General features: G+C 41.2%; 3 protein-coding genes across 10 annotated transcripts in view; 2 read left to right on the top strand and 1 right to left on the bottom strand.

Moving 5' to 3' along the window:
• Window positions 1-54: 54 nt before the first annotated feature.
• Window positions 55-3,760, top strand: LOC110984878 (NOP protein chaperone 1-like). Of its 3 annotated transcripts, none has more exons than XM_022245475.2 (4): window positions 55-244; window positions 2,089-2,142; window positions 2,511-2,647; window positions 3,049-3,760. In XM_022245475.2, exons 1-4 carry the CDS (start codon window positions 163-165, stop codon window positions 3,289-3,291), a joined length of 516 nt encoding a protein of 171 aa, XP_022101167.2. In that variant the 5' UTR covers window positions 55-162; the 3' UTR covers window positions 3,292-3,760. The 3 variants fall into 3 exon arrangements, with proteins under 3 accessions (XP_022101167.2, XP_022101177.2, XP_022101187.2); XM_022245495.2 differs by having other exon boundaries at window positions 216-353; XM_022245485.2 differs by lacking the exon at window positions 2,089-2,142.
• Window positions 3,761-6,665: 2,905 nt separating this feature from the next.
• LOC147799489 (uncharacterized) lies at window positions 6,666-7,849 on the bottom strand. Its single transcript, XM_087135576.1, has one exon. It carries the CDS (start codon window positions 7,368-7,370, stop codon window positions 6,666-6,668), a length of 705 nt encoding a protein of 234 aa, XP_086991702.1. The 5' UTR covers window positions 7,371-7,849.
• Window positions 7,850-8,412: 563 nt separating this feature from the next.
• LOC110983328 (S-adenosylhomocysteine hydrolase-like protein 1) overlaps window positions 8,413-27,454 on the top strand; it is a 42,673-nt gene continuing 23,631 nt past the window's right edge. The window contains exon 1 of one of the 6 annotated variants that reach the window (XM_022242530.2): window positions 8,413-8,539. In XM_022242530.2, coding sequence (XP_022098222.1) covers window positions 8,453-8,539 — 87 coding nt within the window. In that variant the 5' untranslated portion in view covers window positions 8,413-8,452. Of the gene's footprint in view, window positions 8,540-8,784; window positions 9,488-14,226; window positions 14,449-16,935; window positions 17,092-21,745; window positions 22,096-24,808; window positions 25,504-27,454 lie in introns of those variants that run through there. The other 5 variants (XM_022242544.2, XM_022242561.2, XM_022242535.2 and 2 more) reach the window with 5 other exon arrangements.

Raw genomic sequence — 27,454 nt, 5'->3', positions numbered from 1 at the left:
AATATGTTGGAAGTTTAGAAAATAACGCCCTCTATCGAATCATAGTCCAACCGTACCGTACCGTACCATGCCAACACATGATGAACCAGCACCAACGTTCAGCAAATTTACAGACATCCCTTCCACTCCTGCTGCCGTTCGTGTGTGTGTAACGCAAAAAAAATGATGGAAAGAAATGACTTCAATTCAAGCATCGACCAAACTCGTTCAAAAGACCTACTTGATGTTGGAAAAACAACAAATGGTTTGTTAATGTCATTGAAATTAAGCTGTGGATATTACCAATTGACCGGTCTGCCATGCCAGTTAACAGTCACGTCACACTCGCCATGCTGCACAGTTGCCTATTGCTGGTTGGTCATCATGTTGGTTGACTTGGCATGATTGATATAAATGAAAAGGGTGTCGGTCACTTCGCCCCATTCCCACCTTGCCCCATTGATTATCATTCATTTTGTTCTTCAGTTACAGACACGTGTAGGCCTAGAGGCAACAAGTAAAAACATCAACGTTTGAGTACCTAAACTAAATAACGATCGGACGATCCAACTTTCAGAGGCCAAAACAATGCTTCCGATTTCCTGACCGCCGAACCCAAATTTTTCGGCGAGACCTTAAAACTGTTATTGACAAGTAAGAAAAAAAAGTTTTTTTCGTGTTTCGTTGTCGCTGTGTTGAAAACATGTGAGCAAAGCGCTGGTTCTCGCCATGCTACACCCGTGTAAGAAAATGCGTGATGGAGTGTGGCAACCAGTCTATTCATGCCGTGGCAACGGTACATGTACGTGATGAGAAATAATCCCGATGCTAATCCAATCATATGTATTAATACACCATAATGGACAACACAGTCGACATTAATTTAATGCCGTAGAGTTTTCTATAATAGCTAAACGTCATTTGTTGAACTCCCCTTTCGACCATTTTTTGAAGAGGCTTGTAACACTCTCGAGCACAGAAGGCAAAGTGCAAATGGGACAAAGTGGGGATGGGGCGAAGTGGGGATGGGGCGAAGTGGTTAGGGGTGAAGTGGAAATGGGGCAAAGTGACTGTAAACCATTGAAAATGGTCGGCGATGGAGCTCAAGAACAATACACTGCCCTTAGACCTTGTGTACCACTTACTGATTTCACTAAAAAAGCTCTCTCCCCCAATCAAAATCCTCAGATTTCACCTTCAAAACAGTCCTGAAATGGTGCTCCCACATCCCACTGTACTTTGTAGGATTTTAATTGCTTTTAGATGGCTACTTGTACTGCAAAATTAGTCAGGTTACTGTGTGAGCCTAGTTACTTTTGTTTACTATCAGTGTTTGTGGTGCCTGTGCTCTGGAATTCTTTCCATCACATCCTGGGGGTTTTATGAGCTGAAGTTTCACCAGAATGCTCACTGCTTACCCTCTCACCCTTGTACGGGTTGCTGTTAGAGGAAACTTACTTTTCACCACAATTTAAGAAAACTTTCAAATTTGGGGATTTTGCATGTACCATCTCTAGCCCGTATGGCATTTGTGAGAGTAAAGTTGGGGCTTTTTGCGTGCTTCAGGAGGGGAGGAAAATGGAATGGCCCGCACAAATTACCTTGTTCTCATTATGTTTTCAAAAACAACAAACACATTTTGATGATCATCAAAAAAAAAAAATGTTTCTAAACACGAGGTAACTTTCACTGGATTTATCTGATCTAATCATTATTACATGTATGATCTTATATCTGTGCTTTGCATTAATATAAACCATCGGCAGAGATTTCTTGTCACATGTGGGAGGGATGACTTTTGTATTCATCCATCAGGCTCAGCATTGCCTCCATGTCGGGTGAGATCATGACACTAGGAAGTGCAGAGTCAGTGATACAAGCTACCAGTGCGCATAAAGTCAGTGACTTGAAAAGTGAGGGAATGAATATATTGGTAACTCCCCCCACCCCGGTCAAACATTGGGAAGGATACCTGTATAACTCCCATCCTCCCACTCAGGATCTCCGTTGATGATATAAACCTACAATGCAAAACATGATAGCCCCGACAGTCCCAAATCCTCACATTTCAATATGATTTTGCCAAGTTTTGTTTTTCTTTTCAAACAGTGGATCCACTTTTGATCAGAAAGGCAAAGCCATACAGAATGCCTGCATCATCAGGTAAATCGAATTTTGGAACGAAGTAGCAATAACAGTGGGTACCTATTGTGCATGTTATTTTTTTTTATTATAGCCTACTTGAGACCCCAAAACATCTGAGCAGGAACTGTTGACAGGTACATTGGGAAGTGCTCTCTGATCACCTCCTAGAGCTCCAGTGAGGGAGGACACATCCTTTATGCACACAGATGTGCACTTGTTTAGTGCAGAGTGAAAGAGCTAGTTTTCATCAGAATGTGTACAAATCTGTATTGTAATTGCATCAGCACTGTGCGGATAGAAGCAGCAACATTTTAATGGCTCCCATCTTTGTTTCAGGTAACGGATTACATTTTTGTGATTGCTTCTTTTTACTCATCCCCTTGCAGTCTTGAGTCAGGTAAAGTCCTTCCTCCCCAAGATGCAAGAGGCAAACTGCCAACTAGAGGAGCGACTGAAAACAGTGCCATCGGAGGAGCTAGACATTGAGAACATCACAGGCCACGAGAAAGAAGTTATTGAGATGGTACGAGTGTAGACCTTTGCAGGATATTTAGAGTGTTGACATTTTAGGGGCCATGCTTTGCTGATCACAGGGAGCTGTAAGCTTGAAATATTTGTTAAATAAGCAAAATTAAGTGGAAAGTGGAAATATACAAACAATATGCATAACTGTTTTATTTTTGAAAGCAATTGCCTGAGCTACATGAAACGGTATTGACCCTAAAAGATCCATTTTTTAATTGTCTCACCGCTGGGGGCTGCCCCCCCCCATCTGGATTGTCTCTTACCCAATTTAAGAAGGTAAGGTATGTAAGAAAAGGATTGATGTATCTGTGAACTTAAGTTTAGAAAAGTATTTGAAACAAAATTGCATGTGTCCTTTCAAGGGCAGTTTTACTAGTTTGAATTTCTGCCTGCATTCAGAATTTGGCTCTTTTCCACGAGGATGACGATTCATCTGGTGAAGACAACGACGATGATGACAAAAGTCAAAATAGCTCATCAGATGAGAACTCAGATGAGGAACTGTCTCTGTTCAGTGAGGTTACTACAACAAACATCAAATTGCCGAATGGATCAAGAAAACCACACAGAACTATGATTGAAGAACTCTCAGAGGTCAAAGAGCATGACCTGAAGTCAGAGGTTAAGCTAGACAGTGGGTAAGAGAAAACTGTGCGAAAGATCTCTGGAGAGGACAGTGGACATGCGACAGAAGGCCACAAGGAGATCACAGAAATACTGAAATGAACAGAGAACAATTTTCAACAGTATTTTAACTGGTGCGCATTGATGGATCAAGGGGTGGAGAAGTGGAAGCCAGGCTCTCAAAAAAGGGCTTTTTAAAATAAATGGCAGTTTTTTTGGGGGGGTGGGGTAAGGGTGGGTGAATGGATTGGGGGAGTGAGTATTCCACTTCTCTTCCCTCCAAAAGTGTAAAAAGCCCCCAGACCAAGCCTCACCCCTCAGAAAGGCCAAAAGATTACACAAAGAAATCACCACAAACCCACCCACCCCCCCAAAAAAGTTAAATTTCATTCTTGATCCGCTTATGCTAGCAGGTGGCTTTTTAAATTGCAGTGCTTCTGTCTAGAAACATAAATAAACCAGCTCCAGTTTACCGGATACACATGTACTTGTTCTTTTGTGGCACAGTGTCCCTCATTTTATGATGATGGGAAGATTAGAAGCCTTTTTCTGATTAAATTGGTACAGTAACTGCGGTTTAGTCATAGAGGGGGCATCTAGGCATTATAAATAATACTATACTTTATCAATTGTAAAGTGGATCACAAGCCTCATACGTGTGCCCATACCATCAAATTATAGTGAGCTACCATAGTTTTGTCTTTCAAGCTTTTCCAAGAGTCCAGGGGCAGGTCCAGAATTTTTTTGGAATGGGGATCATCAGGCCCATTAGATTTTTGAAGTCCGCTTCTTGTAGACGGGCAGACTCGTAAGTAATGCATTTCATTGTTACCGATGTACAGCTAACTCCTACTACTTGTCAATTTTTAGGAGTACTCCAGTTCCCCTTCCCCCCTTCTTTACAAGTCACAACTTCCCAGAGCTTTTAGAAAAATGGTTAATTCTTATGAGTGAAAAACTACATTATTTCATTATTCTTGTAACCATGATGTCCTAGGATATTCAATGCATCTTTGAACTCTCAAATTTGAATAACCAATCCCAGTTTGGCTAATGCATGGTCCTTTTTACACACGTATAGCCGTTTCTTACGCTGTTCACATACCATAACAGCCATTAAATTAAAACCTCATGCTGTCATCAATCTTTGACATTCTGCACGCGAGAGACGTCAAAATAAAGGGTACTCCCCTCCAAAAATTTAATCCTGAACTGGACCTTTTTAGGTAGTCTTTACTCCCCCTTCGGCACATCCCCACAAATAGGGCTGTAGTTGCTCGCTTTTACAATCTGTCTCTTCTCTGACAGATTGTAAAAGCGAGCTACTACAGCCCTATTTGTGGGCTACCTTCGACAGTGCGCCCGTGAGAACACCGTTTACAATCCCTCCCTATTGAACACTGATGGCGCCCTCAACGAGAAACGTGTGTAATCGTGACCCAAGTCATCGTCAGTCGCAAGGATCACTTCTGAGTTGAGGGCCGTTGAATATAATTATCTCATCGGGTCGTTCTTTTCAACGTTGACCAAAAACAATTCATTTGAAATGGCCTTAAGACTTACCTTATGTAATCTGGTCAGGATTACTTCTTTAACACAATGAAAATTAATCGTGTTTAAAGGAAGGAAATATTACATTTTCTTAAGAAAAGGACATCAATTTCAAATGTAGAGACTGTAGGCTTATGAGAATTTTTTTCAGACGTGCTGGAGAGGAAAAAGTGGCAGTTACCGATTAGTATTTATAAAAACACTGCATATTTATTGGCAGTAATTTATATTTTTGATTTCTTCTGCTATGGCCAAGTGCAATACATTGAAAACTTTTGTTTGGGTAACTGTATCATTAAATTCTTTTCAAACTTTCCTTTGCTGGATATTCCACTTTCAAAAAAAAACGGGCTGGATTTGACTTCATCTTTGACTTCATTTGACTGGCTTTGTTTCATCACTTGTGTTCTCGTTTAATCAGACAACTTGAGACAATCACGAGACGACCTGACAAAGGACCAACAAGCAGTGGCTAGGGTGCTAGTACAGCTGAGGGGGCACCTGGGGGTGCACATTTTTTTCAGGGGGCACTGAAAATAATTGAACTAGGTATAGATATTTTTTGGTCCATTTCAAAATTTCAAATGGGGGGGGGGGGCACGTACACCCCCCCCCCCCATTTGAAACGCCACTGCGAACAAGGACCTCCAGTCCCATTCGGGCTGCAGGCTATAGATTCCAGTGAGCACAATCGATTCGTTTCTCGTACACTCTGTTGCTTGTGGTCTTTGCCTGGTTATTGGACTTCGCCCCTGATCCTTAGCCCCTATATACTCCAAATTAATGTCATTTAATATTAATTTTCATGTATGTATTTTGACTTTTTAAAAATTCTTGTCATTAATATTTTAACTTCATACGGTGTCATAATTCAATTTTATGTTGATATCCCTATTTAATGTGTTTTTGTAGAGCTCAATTGAAAACCATTTTCCAGTTTTGTTGAACCGATGAACTGGACAATTATTGTTATCCTTGTTAAACAGGGTGAATAAATTAAAATGCACACAGATTCCACGAAGGATAAGTTCCGCCCTGTATACAACAGCGGACTCTTCTAACAGACTGCATAAAGACGGCGCTTCCAAGTTTCTGCACTGGTTTTCGCATTTCAGAAAGGCAAACAGTTGCAACTCACTCAGATCGTCACATAAGTCCACTGGTCAAGAGGGAAGGCGCAAATATGGCCGGATCGCCGAGTCGGTAGTGCCACAGAGAAAATCTATGTCCTTTCTCTATGGTATATGGTAGGGCGCGCAAGGCCGTTCAGAGATCACTCGAACTCTCAGGAATCACTCCGTCGTAGATATGCAGTATACCCAGCAAGAAATGAGACCGAGGGGTACCCCCCCAACATGTCCAATCCCTATACACATTCCAGACTATTGTTACTTAACACATCCCCCCAAGATGTCTGAAAGGAATTCCCCAGATTCCTGCGAGACAATGACCAACACAAAGCAGGGGGGGGGGTTTCTCTCCGTCTCATACCTTGCCGCATATGATATGCAGACCCTTCTGCATGAGCAGTCGTTTGTTTGTCCTTTTGTTTATTTGTTTGTTTAGGTGGGCATTTCCTTTTCATCTCTCTACACTTTGTAAACAGTAAAACCAAAGATTTCGCTGAGGCATTAAGTGGTAAAAGAAGAAAAAAAGTGAAAGCATCGACAGTTTGCAGAAGACCATGCGCCGCCGAGTCCCGTCATTATAGCTTGTGAAACTTTTAATTAGGACTAAAAATTGCGAATCTTTTCCTTCCTCCATTGTCAAAAGAGTTTTAGTAGTGTCGTACAAAAAGAAACAATGTTGACAACAGGTACTAACTTTTGAGAAAGGAACTTTTATTCTAAACTATTTTCAGCTTGTACAAGAGAGAGTGGGAGTACTGCGCATAGAGCCAGTTTCTGGATTTGAGTAGTTAGGCGATTTATCTCGCCGCGAAGAAGTTCTACCTCGCTCTGCAGGTTTGCTGTTGGGGTAGCCACCGGTGCCACTGAGTTTACCCCGTGAGATGGGATGGACACAGCCATGACTTTGTCAGCCAGCTCGGCGAGTTGTTCCATCGTCATTGAGTCTCCTGCCGAGGTGATTACCATCTGTACGCTAGCCGGTAACCGTTGCAAAAATAACTGGCGCAGGATCGAGTCTTCCAGTACTCTGTCACCGAGGAGTTGGCGCATCCGCCGCAGTAACTGCGTCGGCTTACGATCGCCAAGTACCTCGTCTGTCAGAAGCTGCTGAAGTCGTTTTTGTTCAGTTGCCGTTGTTCTTTTGATCAGCTCCTCACGCAGGGTTTTGTAGGGGGTGTCTTGTGGAGGATTTAGGAGTATGTCCCTGACTTCCTGAGCAATTGACGGGGTAAGAGCTGAAATGATGTGGTTGTATTTCGTTTTCTCCGCGTTGATCCCTCTTGTGGCAAACTGGGCCTCCACCTGAGCAAACCATACATGTGGATCTGCTGGCCAGTACTGAGGTAGTTTCAGGCTAACTGCAGCTGTCATGGGTGTGGCAGTCGAGCCCACTGCTGGTGTTTCTTCGAGTGGCATGTTCAAATCACGTCAGGGTCACCAATTTAGTAGTGTTGTACAAAAAGGAACAATGTTGACAACAGGTACTAACTTTTGAGAAAGGAACTTTTATTCTAAACTATTTTCAGCTTGTACAAGAGAGAGTGGGAGTACTGCGCATAGAGATGTTGCTTGGAGAGTGGTTGTGATGAGACTGGCTAAACATATGACCAAGTGGTGAAAATAGGGTTGGGAACATAGGCCGGAAGAACAAGGGTAAATCTAACTAAAATCTAATTATAAAGTAATAAATCCTAGACCAGAAGTCTGCCAGAGGAATGTGGTAAGAAGGCCAAAGCAATAAAAGTGGGTCCTGTGTAGGAGTGCTCTTAAATCAATTAGGTGGCTTGACATTACAGGGTCAAAAGTTGAAGGCTCCTAATCTACTGCTTAGAAAAATGTACATGGAGTCTACTGTAGATGCAAGTGTTCTTATTTTTACAAGGGGGAAAAACGCTACAGAGTCACTCACTGACGACCAATGACAAAAATGTTGAACTGTGCTCACTTTTTGCTGTTTCGTTTTTAGTACAGGTGGTCCTGCAAAGAGCTTATTTGTAGAAAGACACAATAGGCTCCTGCATTATTGCTGCTAATTATCGGCAAAACGCAACGCAAATACCCTTGGGTGCCAGACGGTGGCACTGTCTGTTAATAGCGAAAATTGTCGATCATCAACACCTGTACCCCGGCCCGCTGGGATGCGGTCTGATCTTTTCATCAAGCATTGTTTGGGTGCCATGGATGCCTCGAGGTAGCAGAAAGGTCATTGCCTGGCTGCATATGTGCACCTGTCGAATTCTTCAATTAACACTCACATTAGTGCATCAATAATTCTTAACATAAACCGTACACAGTTCACTAAATTTGAGCTATATAAAAGAGTCTGATGGCAAGAAACTTAATAAATTAAAACGAGAGCTAAAAGAAAGTGGAAAATTGTTTCTTTCGTGTAAAAATGGCAACTTTAACTTCTATCCAATTGAAAAAGGCGCTAAGTTTTCGCCTGTTGGATTGGTCGCTGCGTGAATGACGCAATAGGGCCAGCTGTTTGAGCAGAAATGGCGGATCATCACGGGAGCAATGGCCAAGTGTCGGAAAGATCGCGTACTGATCACCGGCCCCTACATCCCGAAGGAGCAGGCAGGGTAAGCAGATTTTGGCTCAAGAATCTCCTTGTGCCCTCTAGCGTATGTGGTATGCACGGTTGAATGACCGGTCACCGTCTAGGCCCCCGAAACGTGCATGGGAAATGCACCGGTGGCGCCTGACCTCTCTGTTGCGTGTGACGGTAATGCATGCATGCTTTACTGCACAGTTAAATGTTGCCTTGTGCGTCATGTGCATGCGGCGGCGATCCGAAGGCTAATCGTAATCCATTATGGTGAGGTTTCCTGTGGGTTGAAAGTGGGGTCAGTCACTACAATGCATAATTATTTGTAGCCACAGTAGCCGCTCAGTGTAACACTTCGGCCACGTGTTTCGGTGCGGACGGTCCACAACTCGCTGCACGTGTGGTATATCGGGGGTGACTTCAGCGCAGCCAGCTGTTTGTCTTGGCGCCCAACAAAAGAAAGTCTTCGATTGGAGCTTTCTCTGTCTCCTTTGTTATGAGCGGGGGTAGTCTACAGGGCAAACACGGTTTTGGAGAAAGTAATTAAAGCTGTGAAGGAATTCCAGCCGTCGTTGACTGACATGACTGAGTGATGCTGACAGTTGATGAACCTTGGTATAGGCCAAGTTGATCATTACTTTACCAAGGCAGCCCAGGTTTTTTGTACACACTACATACATGTAGGCCTACATGTACATCAGCATGTCAGCTGTATGATGTAGGCCTAATTACTGACTGATGAACTGGCCAGGCTGCTGTGGATGGTTATCGATGGTCACTGTGTTTGTACGTCATAGATTTGTACATGTGCGTGTACATGTTGTGTGGTGATACATGTAAATTATTCAGTCGGTTTTGAACCCAAAGCTTTGTCTCGTGTTGACTCTGCTGCAAGTTTTCTTTGTCAATTGGATACAGTCACTCTACGAGACCAATGTCAGTAATGCCTGCCATGCCTGCACATGTTGGGGAAGAAAAACAGGTAGGTTGAAGACTTTAAATCATGGTGAGGATTTGGCTGAATGTTTTCAGTATGGCCCATTTGCTTTTGTGTGTTCGTGTCTGTAAAAACTTATTTCCTTTGGACCATCTGACATGTGTGACTGGGCCCAGCATTGGGCTCAACATATTAGGAGCCAAACGCAACACAGTTTAAGTCCAAATGTTGCCTAGGTGTTGTAAAAGATGATGTTAGGCCCGATCAATCGATCTCTAACTGATCGATCAATCTTATTGCAGATTTGTCAATGAGTCCGCCATCAGCCAATGACTTTTCTAACTCACCGCTGTTTACGGTATGGAAGTTTGCTTCAGCAAAAGGGAATTTAAGTTGGAGATTACAGGAAGAGTGCCCAGGCAATAGTGCATATCAGTTGATTGTGCCTAACAATGATCCTACCACACCACCTTGCCTTGGCTTCAACACTCTTTCAGTCTATTGTTCAAAATTGTGTATGACACTGCCTCCCGCTCATGAATATTCTACTGTATTTTTCTAAACAAAAGGTCAGTAATGCAAGCAGTGTAATGCATATTCCTAGTATAGACCTTTTTCCAGTGATGTCATGATCGTGCTGGACGTCTGATGTGTTGTAATGGTAATCTAGCTATTCAAGATAAACTAGTCAAGCATGCCGCGTTTGCACATGTGCTTGCCCGTGGTTGAAGCTGCCTGGTAGGAACATACATGTATATGATTACCATGGCCAAGGCTGTCCACGTGTGGTGGTATTGTTTACATTTATTTTGTCACCATGGGTGAAAAAGGTCAATATTCCTCCTCAGAAAACAGGATTACTAGGTTATCAAGTTCAATTTTGGTTTGAAGTGTCATTAATTCAGCAGTTATCCGATTATGTCCTTTGGTGATTACATTATACATGGACATGAAATATTCTGAAAGAACCAATTTTGACTGAAATAGGTTGCTCGCACACACATTCATTCAAGTGCAGTGACTCAGAGATATTGAACACAAAATTGCATGTGTGAAACTAACAATGGAAAGTAAATAGCGCCCTCTATTCCTTCTTACTGGTACTATTCAAGTCCACAAGCATGATTGTGATGTGAACCGTGAAGTTCATGGGTTTACAAGTAAAGGGCACCTGCAAACTGACACTCCATGTGCAAATTTACTCTTGCCAACTTTACTTCAATACTCCAAAATACTCTAAAATACATGTATTTCATGAAGCCCAGCCAAAGTCTTTCCTATGACACTTTGCCAAGTTCAGGCTATCAGTTCAGTTTTTTTAAAAGGATTTGTCTTGAACATTTTGTAGCTGAGAATGAAGCCAAATGATCTCAGTCGGAAGCCTCAGGCTAAAGTGGTACTTTCCAAACTGAACAAATTGTCAGCCAGTAGTCTGATGTCGTAACTGTACAAAGAATGTGCACAAATCCAGGCTAGGCACCACACTTTCTTTTGACACGGTTAATTTGTTCACAGTTTTTCTTCCTGTAAATTCTATTTCTAATTGTATTTCAATAATCTTGAAAATGTGGGATTTTCCAACAGCATTTGGAGTTCCATATTTTCTGACTAGGGCACATGTGGTCTGTGATACTATGCAGATCAGAAATTTGCTGTTTGTGTCGAATTGAAGATTGGAGAAGTTTGGTCAATCGAAGGGGTTGAGGGGCTATTGTGGTGGGGATTGAAGTTGTGACAGCTATTGTCAGATGTTATGTTCTTCCACATGTGGACATGAGTACCCAAGATCAAGGTTTGGTTTAATCTGTGGGAATCCTGACCATAAGTTATGAGCCATCAAAAAGATTAAGTCCAAATCATCACAACATCAGAGAATAAATGTAGACTAGGATTGCCCCTTTTATCTTGATGCTCTGTATATTTACTTTAAACTTTAATTTAAAGCTTCAAAGTGCTGTCTACACACTGAAGTTGATGTTGATTGTTCAATACATTTGAAAATGAAAAGACATGATTTCTTCCTCAGTTTTACATGTATTTTGTCCAAACTGATTTTGGAACCCTTTGTTTGATACATTGTGTGTGTAGGTCATATGTGTACATGTACATGCATAACACAGTCACACAAAGGTATGCATTAACCACGTGTAATTTCCTGTTTCACTTATGACTCATTCAACAACTTTGTTGTGCTGACAGATGTATTCCCAGATTTTTTGTTCATTTCTCCACTTTTCTACTGATGAATTTACTTCAGTTTTCTTGTTCCAGTTCGTATGTTTGGTTCATAAACATTCACCTACACAACCCTACACTACATGTTGGTAGTAATTGCTCCTGTATGTCAAATATTACAATGTGATATTAAAAGCCTGTTTTCACAGCAAGCATGCAGACCCCCCCTGATTTCAGTAATCTCCCTTGTGGGTATTATGTTATCCACTAACCACAGCCAAATCCAAACATGCCATGGGCTGCTAAACACTCCCTGAGTAGCCTGTCTCCTTTGAAAATTAGGAATGCAAACCATGAGCAAGAAAAGGTCACTCACCCAGTGAGTTCATGAGCAAGTACTGCTTACAGATGAAGTCACCCGGTTAATCCATGAAGGTTGGTAAAATTAATCCAAGATTTCCAAACTCCCTAATTAAGTTGACTGCATTGTTTGCTTGAATTAACAGTAGGGATGGATTGGCGCAGTATTGAAGTACTGATCAACTCAGTAACGCCAGTATGGAATCCAGTTTTGAGTGAATAGGGGCAGATTATTTGGTACCTGTATTTGGTGGGGGTGTTTTTTTTCTGCTGGTTTTCAAGATGTATTATTGCGTTGGGGAGATGTTAATTCATATAACGGATTTTGCCCTTACCCAACGTATATATTAATAAACACTGTATGCTCAGTGCTTGTCTGACAGCTTGCGAAAAAAAGTCACAAGCTGGCTGTGAACTGATTGTCGGTGGATCTTTTTTGCTCTACTTTACCAGGATGATTGTAGAATAGAAATAATAGCAAGATCTGTCTTTCTCCCTTTTGAACTGTTACAAATGATCCTTATTTCAGAAGAAAACTGAAAAAAATTAAAATCATTTTCAAAAATAAAAAAAGTTGAAATCATGTTATGCCAGTGACATACATATACCATAACAGTAAAAGTATCCAGTATCTAGCTATTTGGCTGTATTTGCCACCTGTACGGCATTCTTTCATGGTATACTGGATACCCTGGAGCCTGTAAATCCAGTATTTTGCAAGCTTAAAAGAAACATGTTTACAGTTTTTGTTGCATTTGTCACGTGAATCATTGATGGTGTCTTATGTATTTTCGTTGAAATCTGTTCAGCTGATGGTTTTCTGCTGTGGTGTAATTTGAATGGAGGGAGTAATGGCCCAGTTTCCTGTTTTGCACAGAATTCAGCTCATAAAGCAAGTCCTTGACACTGTCAAGGGACCTAACACAAATCCTCTTCAAAAATGTAAGAATGGTATCTTATGAGTGCACAACTTTACACGGTTCCCTCCTGTTCGAGAAAAGTTTGATGAGTCATTTTCAGCAGACATCCACTTTACGTCACTCCTTATGAAACGTCGGACACATACTGTCTTCATGCTGTTCCAGTGGTTTGAGGAATTCAGGGTTAGGCGCCCTAAATATTTCTGGCATTACATGGTATATGAGAACAGGGTACCAGATACATCATTATATGTATGGAAGCATTTTATTTCACTTTCAAAATACTGAGTCTGTGTGCAGCTTAGAGTGAACACGTCGTTAAAACAACAGCAGGGGAGGTGGCATTTGTTTCCAATGAAATGAGTAACACTTAAAAGGGTACTAGTTGCATGCATAAATAACTAAGTTGAGACTTTTGCGCCACAATCAAACTAAAGTTAAGGTATTTTGGTTTCCTTATTTTGAATTTCACATTTTCTCAAAAGTTCCCCCAGAAAACTGCAGGGTCTCATCCTCAAATTAGCGCAGATGGTGAAACACGAAGTTCAAGTTGAGTGTTAGCCTTTCTCAAATGAAAAACGGCCAATTTTAAGAATCAAAAAAAATGTTTATTGCGGCCATATCTTGACCACTGGTGGCATTGTTGAAAACAAAGAATTGTGAAAGTGCATCAATTCACCGCTCTGTACTGGTTAGGTAAATGCTGTTACTTTCTAGATTGGTTACATGCATGTATTATGTATAATGTTCACATTGACGACAATATTAACTAGACTTATGTCCATTTCTAATTCTGGTGCCTGATAATAAGGTCAGTGTTGAACCTGCCTGTTATAACGTGTCACGCATTGAATGAGCATTTAGCAGAATGACTTGTTACAATTTCAAACTGTTGTACAGCGTATTCCTAATTCTACGGATTAAAAAATCTACAAATAAAGAGCCATTTTGTACATAAAAACTAAATAGAAAATAAAACTTGGGTAGATACAAACCCTGGGAACAGGAGCCCAACTATTACTGCATGTATTTCCAGGTGAAATAGGTTGAATTGATGAGCTCTGTGCAAGCACCTGTAATGTAGGTGTCAGCGATGATTATGACTGAACAACAGACATATTTGTGCTAAAAAAGAACAGCGCAGCTGGTAGGAGGGAAACAGAATTGTAAACAGTGGCTGTTTATTGATTTCCAGTCGATCAAATTCCTGTTTAACCAGCCTCTCCTTATCCGTCTGGCATCCGCCCACCCCCTGCCGTCAGTACTGGATTGGGGAAAGTTCAAGAGCATTCACACTACCCATCAGAATATTAATGTAAGGGGGGGCGGGAGAAGCGGGGATGTAGAGATAGGGAGACGGGCAATATGCGGAGTCGTTTGCCGAGGAAATCACCACCTCAGTAGGTGAGGAGTTCCTTGGGATTATTTTCCCCGGTGCAGCCCGCTGTTTGGAGCAGGCACTTTGAGTTGGATCAGTGAAGCTTTGAAGTCAGTGCTGATACGAAAATGCAGAACCAAGGCTCTCCAATGGTGTCGGGCCACTTCAATCAGGTATTGTAATAAATCCAGGCATGTGTAAACTGTAATGTACATGTATGTGCACCTGTACTTGTTAAAATGGTAGCTTGGGTGAAGAAGCATTAATTTTGATGATAAGACTTGGACGTGAATAAAGCCAGCAAGTACATGTACATGTAATTTATACAGAGTACATGTACCGGTACACTGCAGCTGTGATACAAACGTTATCAGTCTTAAAGCGTTATTATTTTCACAAAATTCAAAGTGATTTCTTAGATCAACATGCTCTTTGGTGACTTATAAAAACTTTTGCACACGAAATTTATCAGTGAGCAAAATTGACTCCCCAAAAATGTGTACTAAGTGTCTCCACAGATGTACCAGAAAATCCAAGTTTAATGTATACATTTACTTGTAGGGGCCAAGTGGTGCATGTATACTGACCAGGTATTGCTGTAAACATACATGTAAATGATGTACATGTGTGGGTGTACATTGTACATGCTGCATGTGCGACTGTGCTGTGTGTCAGGCCTGTGCATACATGTACATGTACACATGAATGGTTTTGTAGCTACATGCATCGGTACCTATAATGATACAAGTGGAAGATCTGTCACAGCGTCAGTGGAAAAAATCTGAATGTACTGCCAGTACACATGATGATTAAATCTTAAATTATACATCCAAATAAATGTCAACAAATGAAAATACTGAAGAGAAATATAAAACTCATAGTTAAATTAAAAAGAAACGTCTGTCTTTGCAAAATTAAGCCATTTCCGAGGGAGTGTTTTTAGCTACAGATTGGTTATATAATTTTGATTGCCAAGTCAACCTTAGTCATTGTAGTCACAGCCATAGTCACTAAGGAAGAAGATGCTTGACCTGACTTACTCATTGTGGCTGAGTGACCCCTGCCCTAGTTCTGGGATCCACTGTGTGGGCATAATCTGGCAACATAATTTGTGTATAATCCATGCGATTCAATTTGCACCTGTGTAACTCAGATTTGCACCGTGTGCGAGTTGAATTCCAGGGCATCTGGTTGTGGACATTGAATCTGATTTGTTTTATAATCAATCTCTTCGTATCATGTACGCTTACACTGTTTGAGAGTTGGTTAATTTCTAATGAGGGGGCCTTTATAAAGTACATGGACATAGGTGTACATGTCTTCCTCTGGATATGTTCAGCACCTTTATACACATACTGTACATGTACATGAGCATAAGTGTACAAGTGTGCTAGAGTTTCCAGCTTGATCCAGCTGACTAAATATTCAATTCAGTTTGTGCAGAGTACATGCGAAGGCCAGGTTTTGCAGAGTCCTGGCCACTTCAGAAATTAAAGGATATGTTGAAAGTGCTCATCTTAATCTAATTGAATTATGCATTGATAGGAATAAATGACATTTGCTGCAGTGGCGTTCAGGCTCGGGATGCAAATTATTGTGTTACGATATATTTAAGCATGAAGATATGCTGGCAACACTTGTTATAATTGTATGCACAAAGAGATTTTGTTTCAGATGAAGAAAAAAAAACTGAAGTATCTATGGGCCCATTGTACGTGTATGGATGGTTGAAGAGGAGATTTTACAATGAAAATCTTTAGCTATTTATTATTGCATATTTACCTACATTGAAAATGACACAAAAGAGTGCATCTTGCAAGTGCAGCCTCTCTTTGAGTGCCCATCATTGTATTGAAAGAGAAGCTACATGAGCGAGCTGGGGCATCGTTAATGGTGCAAGAGATTGTGTTTGGCAAGTGCAGCCTCTCGTTGGCTTCTTTGATGGGTCCTCACAGTTGGTAATAGCTTTGTTACCCGCATTGTCAGTGATGTTCAAGAGTCTTCATTTTGCAAGTGTAGCCTCCCTTTCATTCCAGTTCAACATTATGTACAAAGAATGATTGGGATGGGTGAAATAGTTTCTGTAGATATATATTCAACTGAATGCCCAGTGATTGTTTACTTGTTCTTTTGTGTGATCTGTTTTTAGCATAGTTAGGTCAAAATGGCACATATTTTGGCCAGCTTTATCACTTTCACTTTCCACTTTTGGCAAGTTGAAGCTGATATGAATACCCAAACTGCATGTACTAGGTATTTTGTGTGCTTTACAATAAGTGTACATGCCGGAATTACGCACTGACTTTTCCTTAAGCTGGCAATCAATGGCTTATTTTTGTCACCTAACAATGCGATGTCACTTGCCTTCCCCAGGTGACATGTGTCTCCAATGAATTTTTCATGAGCGTATATTCAGGTCATTGTTGTCCCACGCCATTACCCCATTCACTCAGAAGTTAAAAATATCCTGTCCATCAGAAAGGCATATCCTCTCTGGCTCTTGCTTCCTGAGTGGCCAATTGATATCTTTCACACCCAAGTAAGAAACCTGACACTCACTTTTGTAACCTTTCTGGAAGTTCAGGCACAACATCATACATGCAGCGACTGTGTCCCGGAAGAATTATAAATGGATATTTTATAGTCTACTTTCGCTTTGGTAAGCATAATGCATTTGCTTGAAAGACTGGCTTCCTGACCGAAGCCAGGGTAAAGTATTCGCCCGTGGCCTCTCATAGGGTGGCAAACGTGCAACCATGTACAACTTGATCGATACCAATGAGGCCCACATGAATGACGGATCTGAAAAATTGCATGTAAGTTCATCCTTCTGATTCTTTGCTTTTGTAAAATGTCAAAAGTCAGTGGCTTACAAAAAGTTACATGTACACTGTGCATGTACAAATGTGAACGTACATACAAACAAGAACACCTGGTGCTACAATATAAGCCTCCATATACTGGTATTTAAACTGTACGTATGGTACATGTATGATGCATTGCTTACAACACATGTGCCTGTGCATGTGTATACATGTACATTTATGGTATGATGCCGTGCTTACAACACATGTGCCTGTACCTATGTATACATGTACATTTATGATGCATTGCTTACAACACATGTGCCAGTACCTATGTATACATGTACATTTATGATGCATTGCTTACAACACATGTGCCTGGTATGTGTATACATGTACGTGTCCATGTGATGTACCTGTACATGGTTAGTACTTGCATACAATGTACATGTACATGTACCTGTAAGTTTAGGTGTGAGTTGTTGGTCTATGTGATATGACCTGATTAAAATGATAAGGCAAAACTTCACTTTCACTAAGAATGAATTTCATAAGTCAAGGTACATGCACAGTGTAGTTTATTTACATTTTCATGTACCAGGAATACCCAGTCATTGCTTTGAGGCTTATTTCCTATGCAGGGTCCTTATAGATAGCAATTGCCATTTCCTTAAAGGAGCACTTCCACTTTTGGAGTCAGTAAAGCTTTGTATGATGACATTACTGTACTTGCATAGTCAGTACACATGATTGTAGAATTAGATTAACCTTGGCGTACAAATATCAACCACAAGGACTGCATATTTGCAGATCAATAAATAGAAATGAGATTGGGAGAAAGGACCTTCCAGTGATATTTCTGTACCATGTGGAAACCAGTGAAATGATGTGACCGCCATACTGCAAAGGATCTTGGATATGATTCCCAGACGGCTGGTGTGCCCCGTGTGTTTCCTGGCAAATATTGACTCTACCATGAGGCGTGATATAAAAACTCATTCCTTTCAAATGTCACTGCTGCTCTGCTTTTTGCTGGGAGCCAAAGTGGGCATCCATCAGGGTAAAATTGGTGGGCTGGTAGACAGTGATGGCTTGATGACCTGGTGTCTTCACTTGGCTATTTAGGGGAAAGATTCTCCTCCTCCCTCCCCCCACCTTGACAAATTGGGCTCTCAGGGTATGGAGAGAAATTGGTAGAAGTGAACATGCCCATGAAAGTTTTTGATTAGGGGGACTCCATGATTGAGATGTGTGAGATTGGTTGACATTTACAATGATGAACACTTCTTTTTTATGGACACTGTATAAATTGCGGATGGAATGGTTTTTACATGCTGTACAAACCTGGATGTGAAGTTTTAAGCACTTACCTGCAGATCCACATAGAAAATATTTGCAAACCAAGATAATTGAAGTGCTTGGAGGTGTATACATGTAAATTCAGAATCTAACTGCATTATTTGAATTGGATCAGACTTAACGCAAACTCTTGTGGAGCATGGGCATTTTCTTGTTTTGTCTGATTTCCCAATTATATGCCTGGAGGCCTGCTTGAAAACAGCACTTTTGGGTGTGTAAAACACACTGTCATTTTTGCTTTGGTGTTAGTTCACCAATGTGAAATGTTGAAGTTTTACCGGTGTATATTTACATGGCCTGCAAATACAAGTAGGAACACGGAGGTTTCTTTATGGTACCATCATGCAGAATTGTGCCGGGAACAGACCATCTTTTGATGCGTTTATCACTTGGAGCAGTTTGCATTACCGGTATGTACCGGTACATACATCATACATGTATGCCAGAGACGTTCCTTGTAACTTTCCATTTGCAGATGCATTTTTCACTGGCTCCTTTACCTTTAATGCCACTCATCCTTCTGGATTTCTTGGCAATGGAGGAACTTGAGACGAGTTCTTCTACAGTTCTCTCTCCCTGTGGGTTTGAACCGCAACGACCCATTCTATCCATGAAGCCAAAAAGTGCCTTTAAATATGGTGCGGAGAGCCCCCATGGGTATCCAACGTCTTTCTTCAGCGTCTCAAGGGATGTTTCCTTTGTAGGAAATGCATGTATACCGTTCATGCCGTTAGGTTCTTGAATGCGGTTTATTTCATTTCAGCCCGTGCTTTTTTTTCTGTTGCAGAGGAGGTACATGCAATATATTCTTGTGAACTGCTGTTGCATGTACATTTGAATGAGAGATGCATGCAGCCATGCACAGACAGTGCCAGCTGATTTGTGCACTCAAGACCACAACTGAACAAAACCCCTTATTATAGCTTCTATTTATAGACTGTAGTCGCCCCAGTCAATTTCCAGTAGCCTCCAGTCATCTTTAATCACTGACCAGAAAACAGAAACTACAAGTACATGTAGGGAAGTGCACTGTAGATGTAACCTGTACACTTTCTTGGAATACATGTATAACATGTAGGAAGAAGTGTAGGTACTGTTACATGTACCATGGAATACCCTCATGGTCAGTGAAAGCTTATAGGTCTTGATTTGTGTCGAAAAATTGGTTTGCTAACGTTCTCTAATATGCAAATACATGTAGCTGAACTCTTTGAAGGTCGAAGTGCCAAAAGTTGCTTAGTACTGGTACGCAATCAATGGATGGAAGAAATAACAGAGAGATTTCATCCGTGAGCCATTTCAGTAGGCACGAAATAAAGCCCGTCACAGATCATTTTAGAATGTCAATATGCATGTATGTGAGGTTGACCTTATCAGGTAAGCCGTACATGTACGCAGACTCACATGCACTGAACATTTGAGCTATTGGTAGTAGTCTGGGAGTCAGGCCACCAAAGGGTATTGTCTGGCGGATGAGCAAAATCTTACGCTAACATAACATCAGATTCTTTGTTCTCGAAAAACCTTGCCCTTTTGTAGTAACAAATTGGCTTACTGGAGCCTGCTTACTGGTTAAGAAAATTCCTGTAGGGACTTACTGGCTTCCAGATTCAGTGGATTAAGCATAAAAGCATGATTACCCTGAGAGGAGAATTTGTTTAGAAGGATTTGTTGCAGCCGTTGTTGGAGAGTTTTCTGCATCCTCCTTGTCTGAGCTTATTGATGCATCAGTGATGTACGTGATACGTGCATCACTATGGCCGATGACAACACACATACATGTATGTCTATGTGAAGTGGTTGCAGCCACATTTACATTTAGTCACTGGCTTTCATAGATGCACATGTCTTTGCCAGCCATAGCCAAGACTTTTAGATGTTACCCAGCAAGGCTAGTTCTGCTACACTGATTGGATGTGGAAACCAACTTGCCTGCATCTAGTCTTTCACTGAGTGTCCATGCATAAACACAGTATAAGAGCGTATCTTGACAAGAGCAAACAGTTTAAACGTGAAGCATGATTCTGAGGCAAGCCCCAGTGTAATATTTCCCTGCTCTGTCAACATAAGAGGACGCTGTTGAAATATAGAAGAACTCGGGGTTTGCTCAGCAAGAGGGGAAAGTACAGTCTGCAGAGGCGTTCAGGAGAACAAGGGTTAAGTCCTGTCTCAAATGTGACCTTCCCTACCCATGACTTGAACTCACATGTACACCCCAGACCCCTGGCTAACTCACTGCAAGTAATCATTTCCGCTGGATTGCATTGGAGCTTGCCATAACTCAGGATGTGACTCATTGGTGGTCTCTGGATAAATTAAAGGGACGCTCCTCTTCCAGTAACTTGCTTGTACCCATTTACTCATTTTGTTTGGGAAGGCTAAGTGAAGAAATCACTGCTCAGCAAATGAGTAAATCAGGCGTAAATCAAGGTGGGCACCAGTTACAAGCAATACAGAATGAGATTTGAGTTGGTAACAGCTTGTTGCCAAGTGAATAATCTCTATGCCCACATCGTGTACATGTAGCTACGTGTATATTTGTAGCTTTCCAGCTTGGAAGTTGTGTGTCGTTCTTTCCTCAATAAAAGACTCTTGTTACATGTTAACTTGATTCTCTGTAACTAAAGGTGGCATCTTATTACAAAGTGTACACGACACACACAAAAATTATTATGCCCAGTCAAAGAAAATTAATTCCCTCTTAAGTGTTTATAAGGCTTTGAATGGTGTTTTTTGCCAATGTTTACTTTGGGACATGTTGTATTATTGACTACTTAGTTTTTGAAAATTATATGAGGTTGCACTTACAGCTATTTTAGCTGAAAATGGTCGGTGGAATAGCAGTTACGTTGGGTAATTGTTTCTGTGATCTTCTGCAAGTCTTGAGTTTTTTCTTAATTTCATGTTTTGAGTTGGAACAGCTTTTGAGGAGAAATTCCACGCTTCTGATGCTGGATAGTTTTGACTCTCGTTGAATTCAGACAGATACAAAAGATAAGTGTACATGTGCAAGAGCTTTAAAGTGTAGAGGGGCTGACTGCTCTTGTTGACCGGGAAGAACAGTCATAATCCTGCCAGAAATGACTGTGTAGGTTCCCATCCTCCTAGTAAAGGTCAACCCAAAATCTTGTGGGTTTTTTTAATTTTTATTTTATGGGAGACTGACAGCGCCACCCTGGACCTTCACGTACCCACATGATATCACTGCCTTCCCCACATGACAGGATCTGACTTCAGCGGGGCCGGGGGAACTGGTTGAGTAATTAGTGATCTCTCGTCTACTTAGGCCATCTCGCTGGGGCTTGGCAAGTCTGTTTTGGAGAGTTCTCGTCGCCACAGTCTTTGGGGCTTTTATCTTTTGGGCTGAATCCAAGAAGAATGGAGGTAAACGTGGATCACATCCAGACAAAAATAGCCGATGGTGGCCCAGAGGGGTTGGGAGAAAACCATCTGGAAGGGGCCGTGACAACAGATGGAGGTAAAAATGGTGACACCTTTGAGGTGCACCTTGGGACAGAGGTGGACAAAGTGGACAGGGAGACTGGAACGGCTAAAAATAGAATACCAGAGGAACACATGGCCAACAGTGTACTGGAAGGCAACGATTCAGCCAACAACAAAAACAAGAGTAAACAGAAGGAAGCAGGTGGTAAAGAGGTAAGGTTGGGAGAAGATTTGATTAAAGTAGCAGAAATCTTGCATGCTCTAGACAGGCAAGAATGTTGTTTAACTTAATGAACATACACTGTACAGTGCACCATTAACGAGATAAAGCAGAGAGACTGTTCTGCTTGTTATTCAAAGGTTTTAAAAGTAGGCATTGGACATTTTATAAAATCAGTTGAAACTTCGACCATTTGGGTCCAAGGTTTCAACCCAATCAGGCATGTACTTCAGGAAATACATAAAATGTAAAATGTAATTTGACTCCTCATCTGATGATGTTATCATCGCATCAGGTACATTTTTGTCTAGAACCCTTCCTGTCCTTGTTATCGGCAACGTTTGAAATCAATGGGATGTATACAGATATGTACTTCAGGAGATATAGGGCTTTATAAACAGTGCACCTTTAATGTCACGTGACTTGTCTCCTGATGACGTTATTATCACATGAGGTCAAAATTCCTCTAAAGCACTCCCATCTCAATATATGTGGAAGATTTGAACCGGATCGGACATGTACTTCAGGAGATACATATAGGGCTTTAAAAATGCACCTTTAATTATGAAAGTGAACATATAAGACATTTGGCCACAAGTACTGATACAGTAATTCCATGGAATATGGAATTGTAGCCGGTACCCCTTTTGGTACCCGGTATCTTTCAGAATGTGGAATGGAATTCCATGTAGCTGTGGCATTTCCCTAGTAAAGCCCATTGTTTTTGCATACTAGTCAAGGACAGTTTACATACATGTACATTGAAATAGCACATGGAATAAAAGCATGACCGTGGCTATCAGTGTACCTTGTACATAGGACAAAACTACAGACTCCAGGTACATGTGTAGCTACATCATGGCTTCAGTATTTCCTCTTGAAGGTGCAGCCCATCATTTGTACATGTATTACTTTCTTCTGTCCTGTATGTGCTCAAAATCAACAAAAAGGTGCCTAAAAACTAACCTGAATCAGATGAAGTGTTAGCTCATTGAATGCTGTATAGTGTGAGAAAAACAATATTTGAGTAGCTTGATTTCAAATCAGAAATTGCCGATGTTTGAACTGTGTGGCGTATTCAGCATCCTGAACAAATTCTCATTCAGCCAAATGCAGCTACGCAGTGATGCACACTGAACCAACGAATACTAATAATTGTGCACGTCGTCTTGATGATTGCGTATGCTTTTCCAAATTAAAAACAAACTACCAGGGTGGCAATTTCCAAAACTGCATGTTTAGACGCATCATTGAAAATGGCTTTCTTTCACTGTTATGTTCAAAGAACAGCTTACCAGAAAGAATGATTTCACAGGGAACCAAGTATGCTTTTCAACAACGATTGTGTCAGTTACCGGTATATTTTGAAAGTAAAGATAAGAAACTCAGTGTGGTGGACGCTAGACTGAGAGAAGTTTTCAGGATGACGAGAGCATCCAGGTTGAAACGTCAAGTTCCGGTTATCCTCAGTTCATTTCACAACCACCAGGCTGATGGAAGAGATCTATCCCTCAACGTGTACCTGTAAACCTTTTCTCACTCTCAGTTCTGTTTTGAATAGCTGGTAAAAATGACAGACTAGACCTTTAACCCTGTAATTTATCATGAAATCCTACTGCACAACACAAACCGGTACACATTACCTGTATATTTACTTGTTGTAATATAATATCTCTGCCTGTTTGACTCCACGCACTTGTGGTTTGCATGTGGATATCGAAGTACGTGGCCGTTTTCCAATACTTGACCTCGGCTCTGTCTCAGGCTTCAACTGTTTTTTTTTACTAGCTGACTTTGAAGCTGTAAGCGCAGTAATCAGTCTAATAGTGCCACGGAACATCAAAAAAGATGCAAGAAAGCCAAACTTTACAGTAATCCAATGTAATTTAAACGCTTCAGGCCCACAGTCCGGGAATGAAGCCCGAGATGGAGACGAAGTTGGGTTTTGGAAAACGGCTCATGTAGCGTGTACTTGTATAGCCCAGTATGAAGTCTGCAGTAAATGCAATTGTACATTGCAAGAGTTTGTGCACCTGTAAATGCACATCTGTGCTGAAAAATATGGCAACCACCCGGGGACGGATCCACAATTTTTTGGGGGGGAGGGAGGTCACGTCCCTCTGACTTTTTAAAAAGTTTCAATTCTTGTAGACAAGCAGACACATACCGGTACATGTACGTAATGCGTTTACATTATTACTGATTCACAAATAATAGCCCTTACTGGATTTTGTCGTTTTTATCACTGCTATAATTGTTATTTCATTTATTTATTCTTTTTTTGTGTCAGAGAGGGGATTGTTGGCAACACTCCCCTCTAGATCCATTCCTGACACCTACAATAAACTATTTTCGTGTTGCATCTTTCTTAACACAGAGTTGAGCCCACTTTGGGAAGGTTCAAATAATAATTTACGACCTTTGCCCATGAGCCTGCCTGTGTTTCTTGTATCACTTCATCAGTTGTAAATATTTTCTTGTCAGAACCTAAAATATGAGCCCTTGCTGATCATCACTGTTGTTGGCGTGAGATCTTGAGAGAAATGCAGTTGTTTGTTTTGTGAATTCCAGAACCTCCTCTGCCCAGAACACGGTTGAAATGTCTACAGTTCCCAGCCCTTGGTATTCGGAATGCATCAATCTTGCAATCATTGTATATTTGTGTGGATGAAAAAGGGGGACGAGGATCAGGAACCAAATCTGACTTTTTTTTTTCTTGCGCCCCTTCTGGCTACTGTCACATCAGATTGCAACATCATTTGCCTGGCAGAGCTTGTATCTTCCTGATCAGTATACCTGCAAAGATGTTTGAGATGCCTACGGGATTGGTGGATCTCATGATACGGGCCCGGAAGTGATCTGTAGATCTGGCTGAATTAAAAAAAGAACTGCATCAAATTTCATGTTGGTTTGGCATCTTAGCTTCAGAGTAGAGACGAGGCAAAGATCTTGGTCTTCGGTCCTGGGAATTAGAGTGGTCATTGCCTTGATGTTCATTCTCAGTGATGCTGGTGACTGTTGGTCTCCCTGCAGGTCAGAATTCTGGAGCTCATGTGAGAGTGCTCTCTGATAACAACTTCTGGCAATATAATTCTTTTAGCCTTTCCTAAGCACATACATGTACTGAAAAAAATTCTGCTGTCAAGAGTTTTGTCCATAACAGCAAGAAACGTTGCTAAGCAACAGCATTCTCTGTCCACCGTCTTGGTGATCATTGGTTCTGATCCTTTGCCCGTGCAACGAGGGATGTTATGGCCAAGTCGAAGACTGCAGTGGACAAACCACCGGAGTGGGCTGTACCCATCGCCTTTCAGCTTGGGCTGTTTGGTATGGGCTCCAAAGAGCCAGAACCCCAGCCTGTTCATGCGACCAAGGAGCCTGACATGCCGCCACCGGGGCAGGTACGGTAAATCCCCTCCAAACCTGGGATACGAGTGTTTATTAGATGTGCTTGCGTGCTGATGTGCCCAGACATGTACTTCGCTCTCTGATCCTAGCATTCACGGGAAATTGAAGAGGATATGCAGGAATGTGTGATTTTGATTAATGCTGGTAATTGTTAGCATGTTTATGTGGGTCACAATTCAGGCAAGGACAAACTGCTTTTGTCCTGTAACAGTGGAAAAAAAACTTTGAATTTATGACTGTGTACGTCAAACTGAAATGCAGCTGTACTTGTTAATGTAAAACTCTATGGATGAAGGACCAGGTTCCTTTGAAGCTCAATTGTCAGAAGTAAACCAGTTTAAAAAAAATTCTGTTTAGTTGGTCTATTGTACATGCATAAGATTTTTGTTTCCTCCTTCAAAAGTCCTTCCCTGTTTGATTAATGTCAACACCCCATGTAGTGTTTGAAATGGAGGTGTGGCTTAGTGTGATCAATTTTGTGCTTTTCAGAGGAGATTGAAAGGATGGAACAGTTTTTGTGCAATGATGAATGGTGGGAAACGGTTCCTGTTTTTTTGTTCTTCGAAAAAATAAATATACAGCGTTGTGTGGTTATCTTGAGATTTGGAATGGGTTTTTGTCCGCTTGTTGTATCTGAGTTTTGGATAATATCTGTTTCTTCTTGTATTTAGTGTTCATACCCTCTTTTAGAATTTTATTTAAAGAAATATTTCTTTTACTATGGCGGAAATCCTTTTGTTAGATGAGATGAAACCTTTTAATCAGTTGTTAACGTTGGGAAATTCAAAATTTACTCTTTTGTCCAAACTCAATTTACAAGTACGGTAGGTACATGTACAGACACATTTACTGTACATGTACTCAACAAATTTGTCCACATGCGTAACAAGTAGGCTTTCCTGTTTAGGCAAATTCAGAAGTGTGTTTTTTTTAAGGAGCTGTCTGAGGCAGCAACTCCGGAGGTTATGGCTTGAGATATTCCAGGATGCATGATATTTGGATTGTTTGTTTTCATAAGTGTAACTTGATTGAGTTTATTCAGCCCACCAGAGTGTGAGAGAGGCAAGACAGCAGAAGCTGAAGGAAAGAGAAAGGGCACTGCGGGATGGATGTATAGGACATTCCATGCCGCTGCTGTCTGGCCTCTTAACAAGATGTGATGGATGCTCTGTCTCTTGATGGATAGTGGTGATTTTGGGCCACTTAGTCTCTGAAGTGTTTGCACTGGCAGGGGGGCAAAATGCCCTGACCAAATGAAGAACTTCCAGGGCAGGTCTGGGGGTGGATGGATGCTGCATGAAGGGGAACACAGAGGGGAGAAAACCAGGCTTTGCTTTAACATCATCCTGGAATAGTTGGTGTTCGGTCTATATCAGATCTTGTGTTAATTTTTTTGCCTTTGACAATTTTAAATTCTTCATTTCAATTATCCGCATCACATGAAAGATCGTCATTGTAATTTATGGGTTTCTATTTCTTAAATGCATGTTATACAAAGTATGTATCTTTCTTGGTACATTGTACCTGCTGAGATGTCCTTGGTACTTGGTACAAACATTCTACTGTGCAGAATATTTGACTACAACGTCCGCTTTGGGCTTATGTCCAATAAAATGTCCAAATTTTGTGTGGTGTTATGCTGTACATGCATACGTGATGCAATGATGAAATGTAATTATGTGTCAGTTTAGTAATATTACACCATTCGGACATGTACATGTACACCTCATTTTTGAACTAACATCCAAGACCATATAGTCACCAGGTCCTTTATTTTGACACTTGCTGTGAAAACAACTCAGACTTGACAGTAGGTGGCAAAGTGAGGGACTTGACAACTCTATGATTTTGGACATTGGTTATGATCATTGATGTTCACACGTACAGTGGTTATTTTGTTGTAATTCGGTTGACCAAATTTCCATGTCACAGCAGAAACCACAT

Source organism: Acanthaster planci, linkage group LG04, assembly GCF_054643075.1.
Source record: "Acanthaster planci isolate LZ-2023a linkage group LG04, COTS_SCS, whole genome shotgun sequence".
NCBI lineage: Eukaryota > Metazoa > Echinodermata > Asteroidea > Valvatida > Acanthasteridae > Acanthaster > Acanthaster planci.
This window is presented reverse-complemented; position numbering and strand designations above follow the sequence as displayed.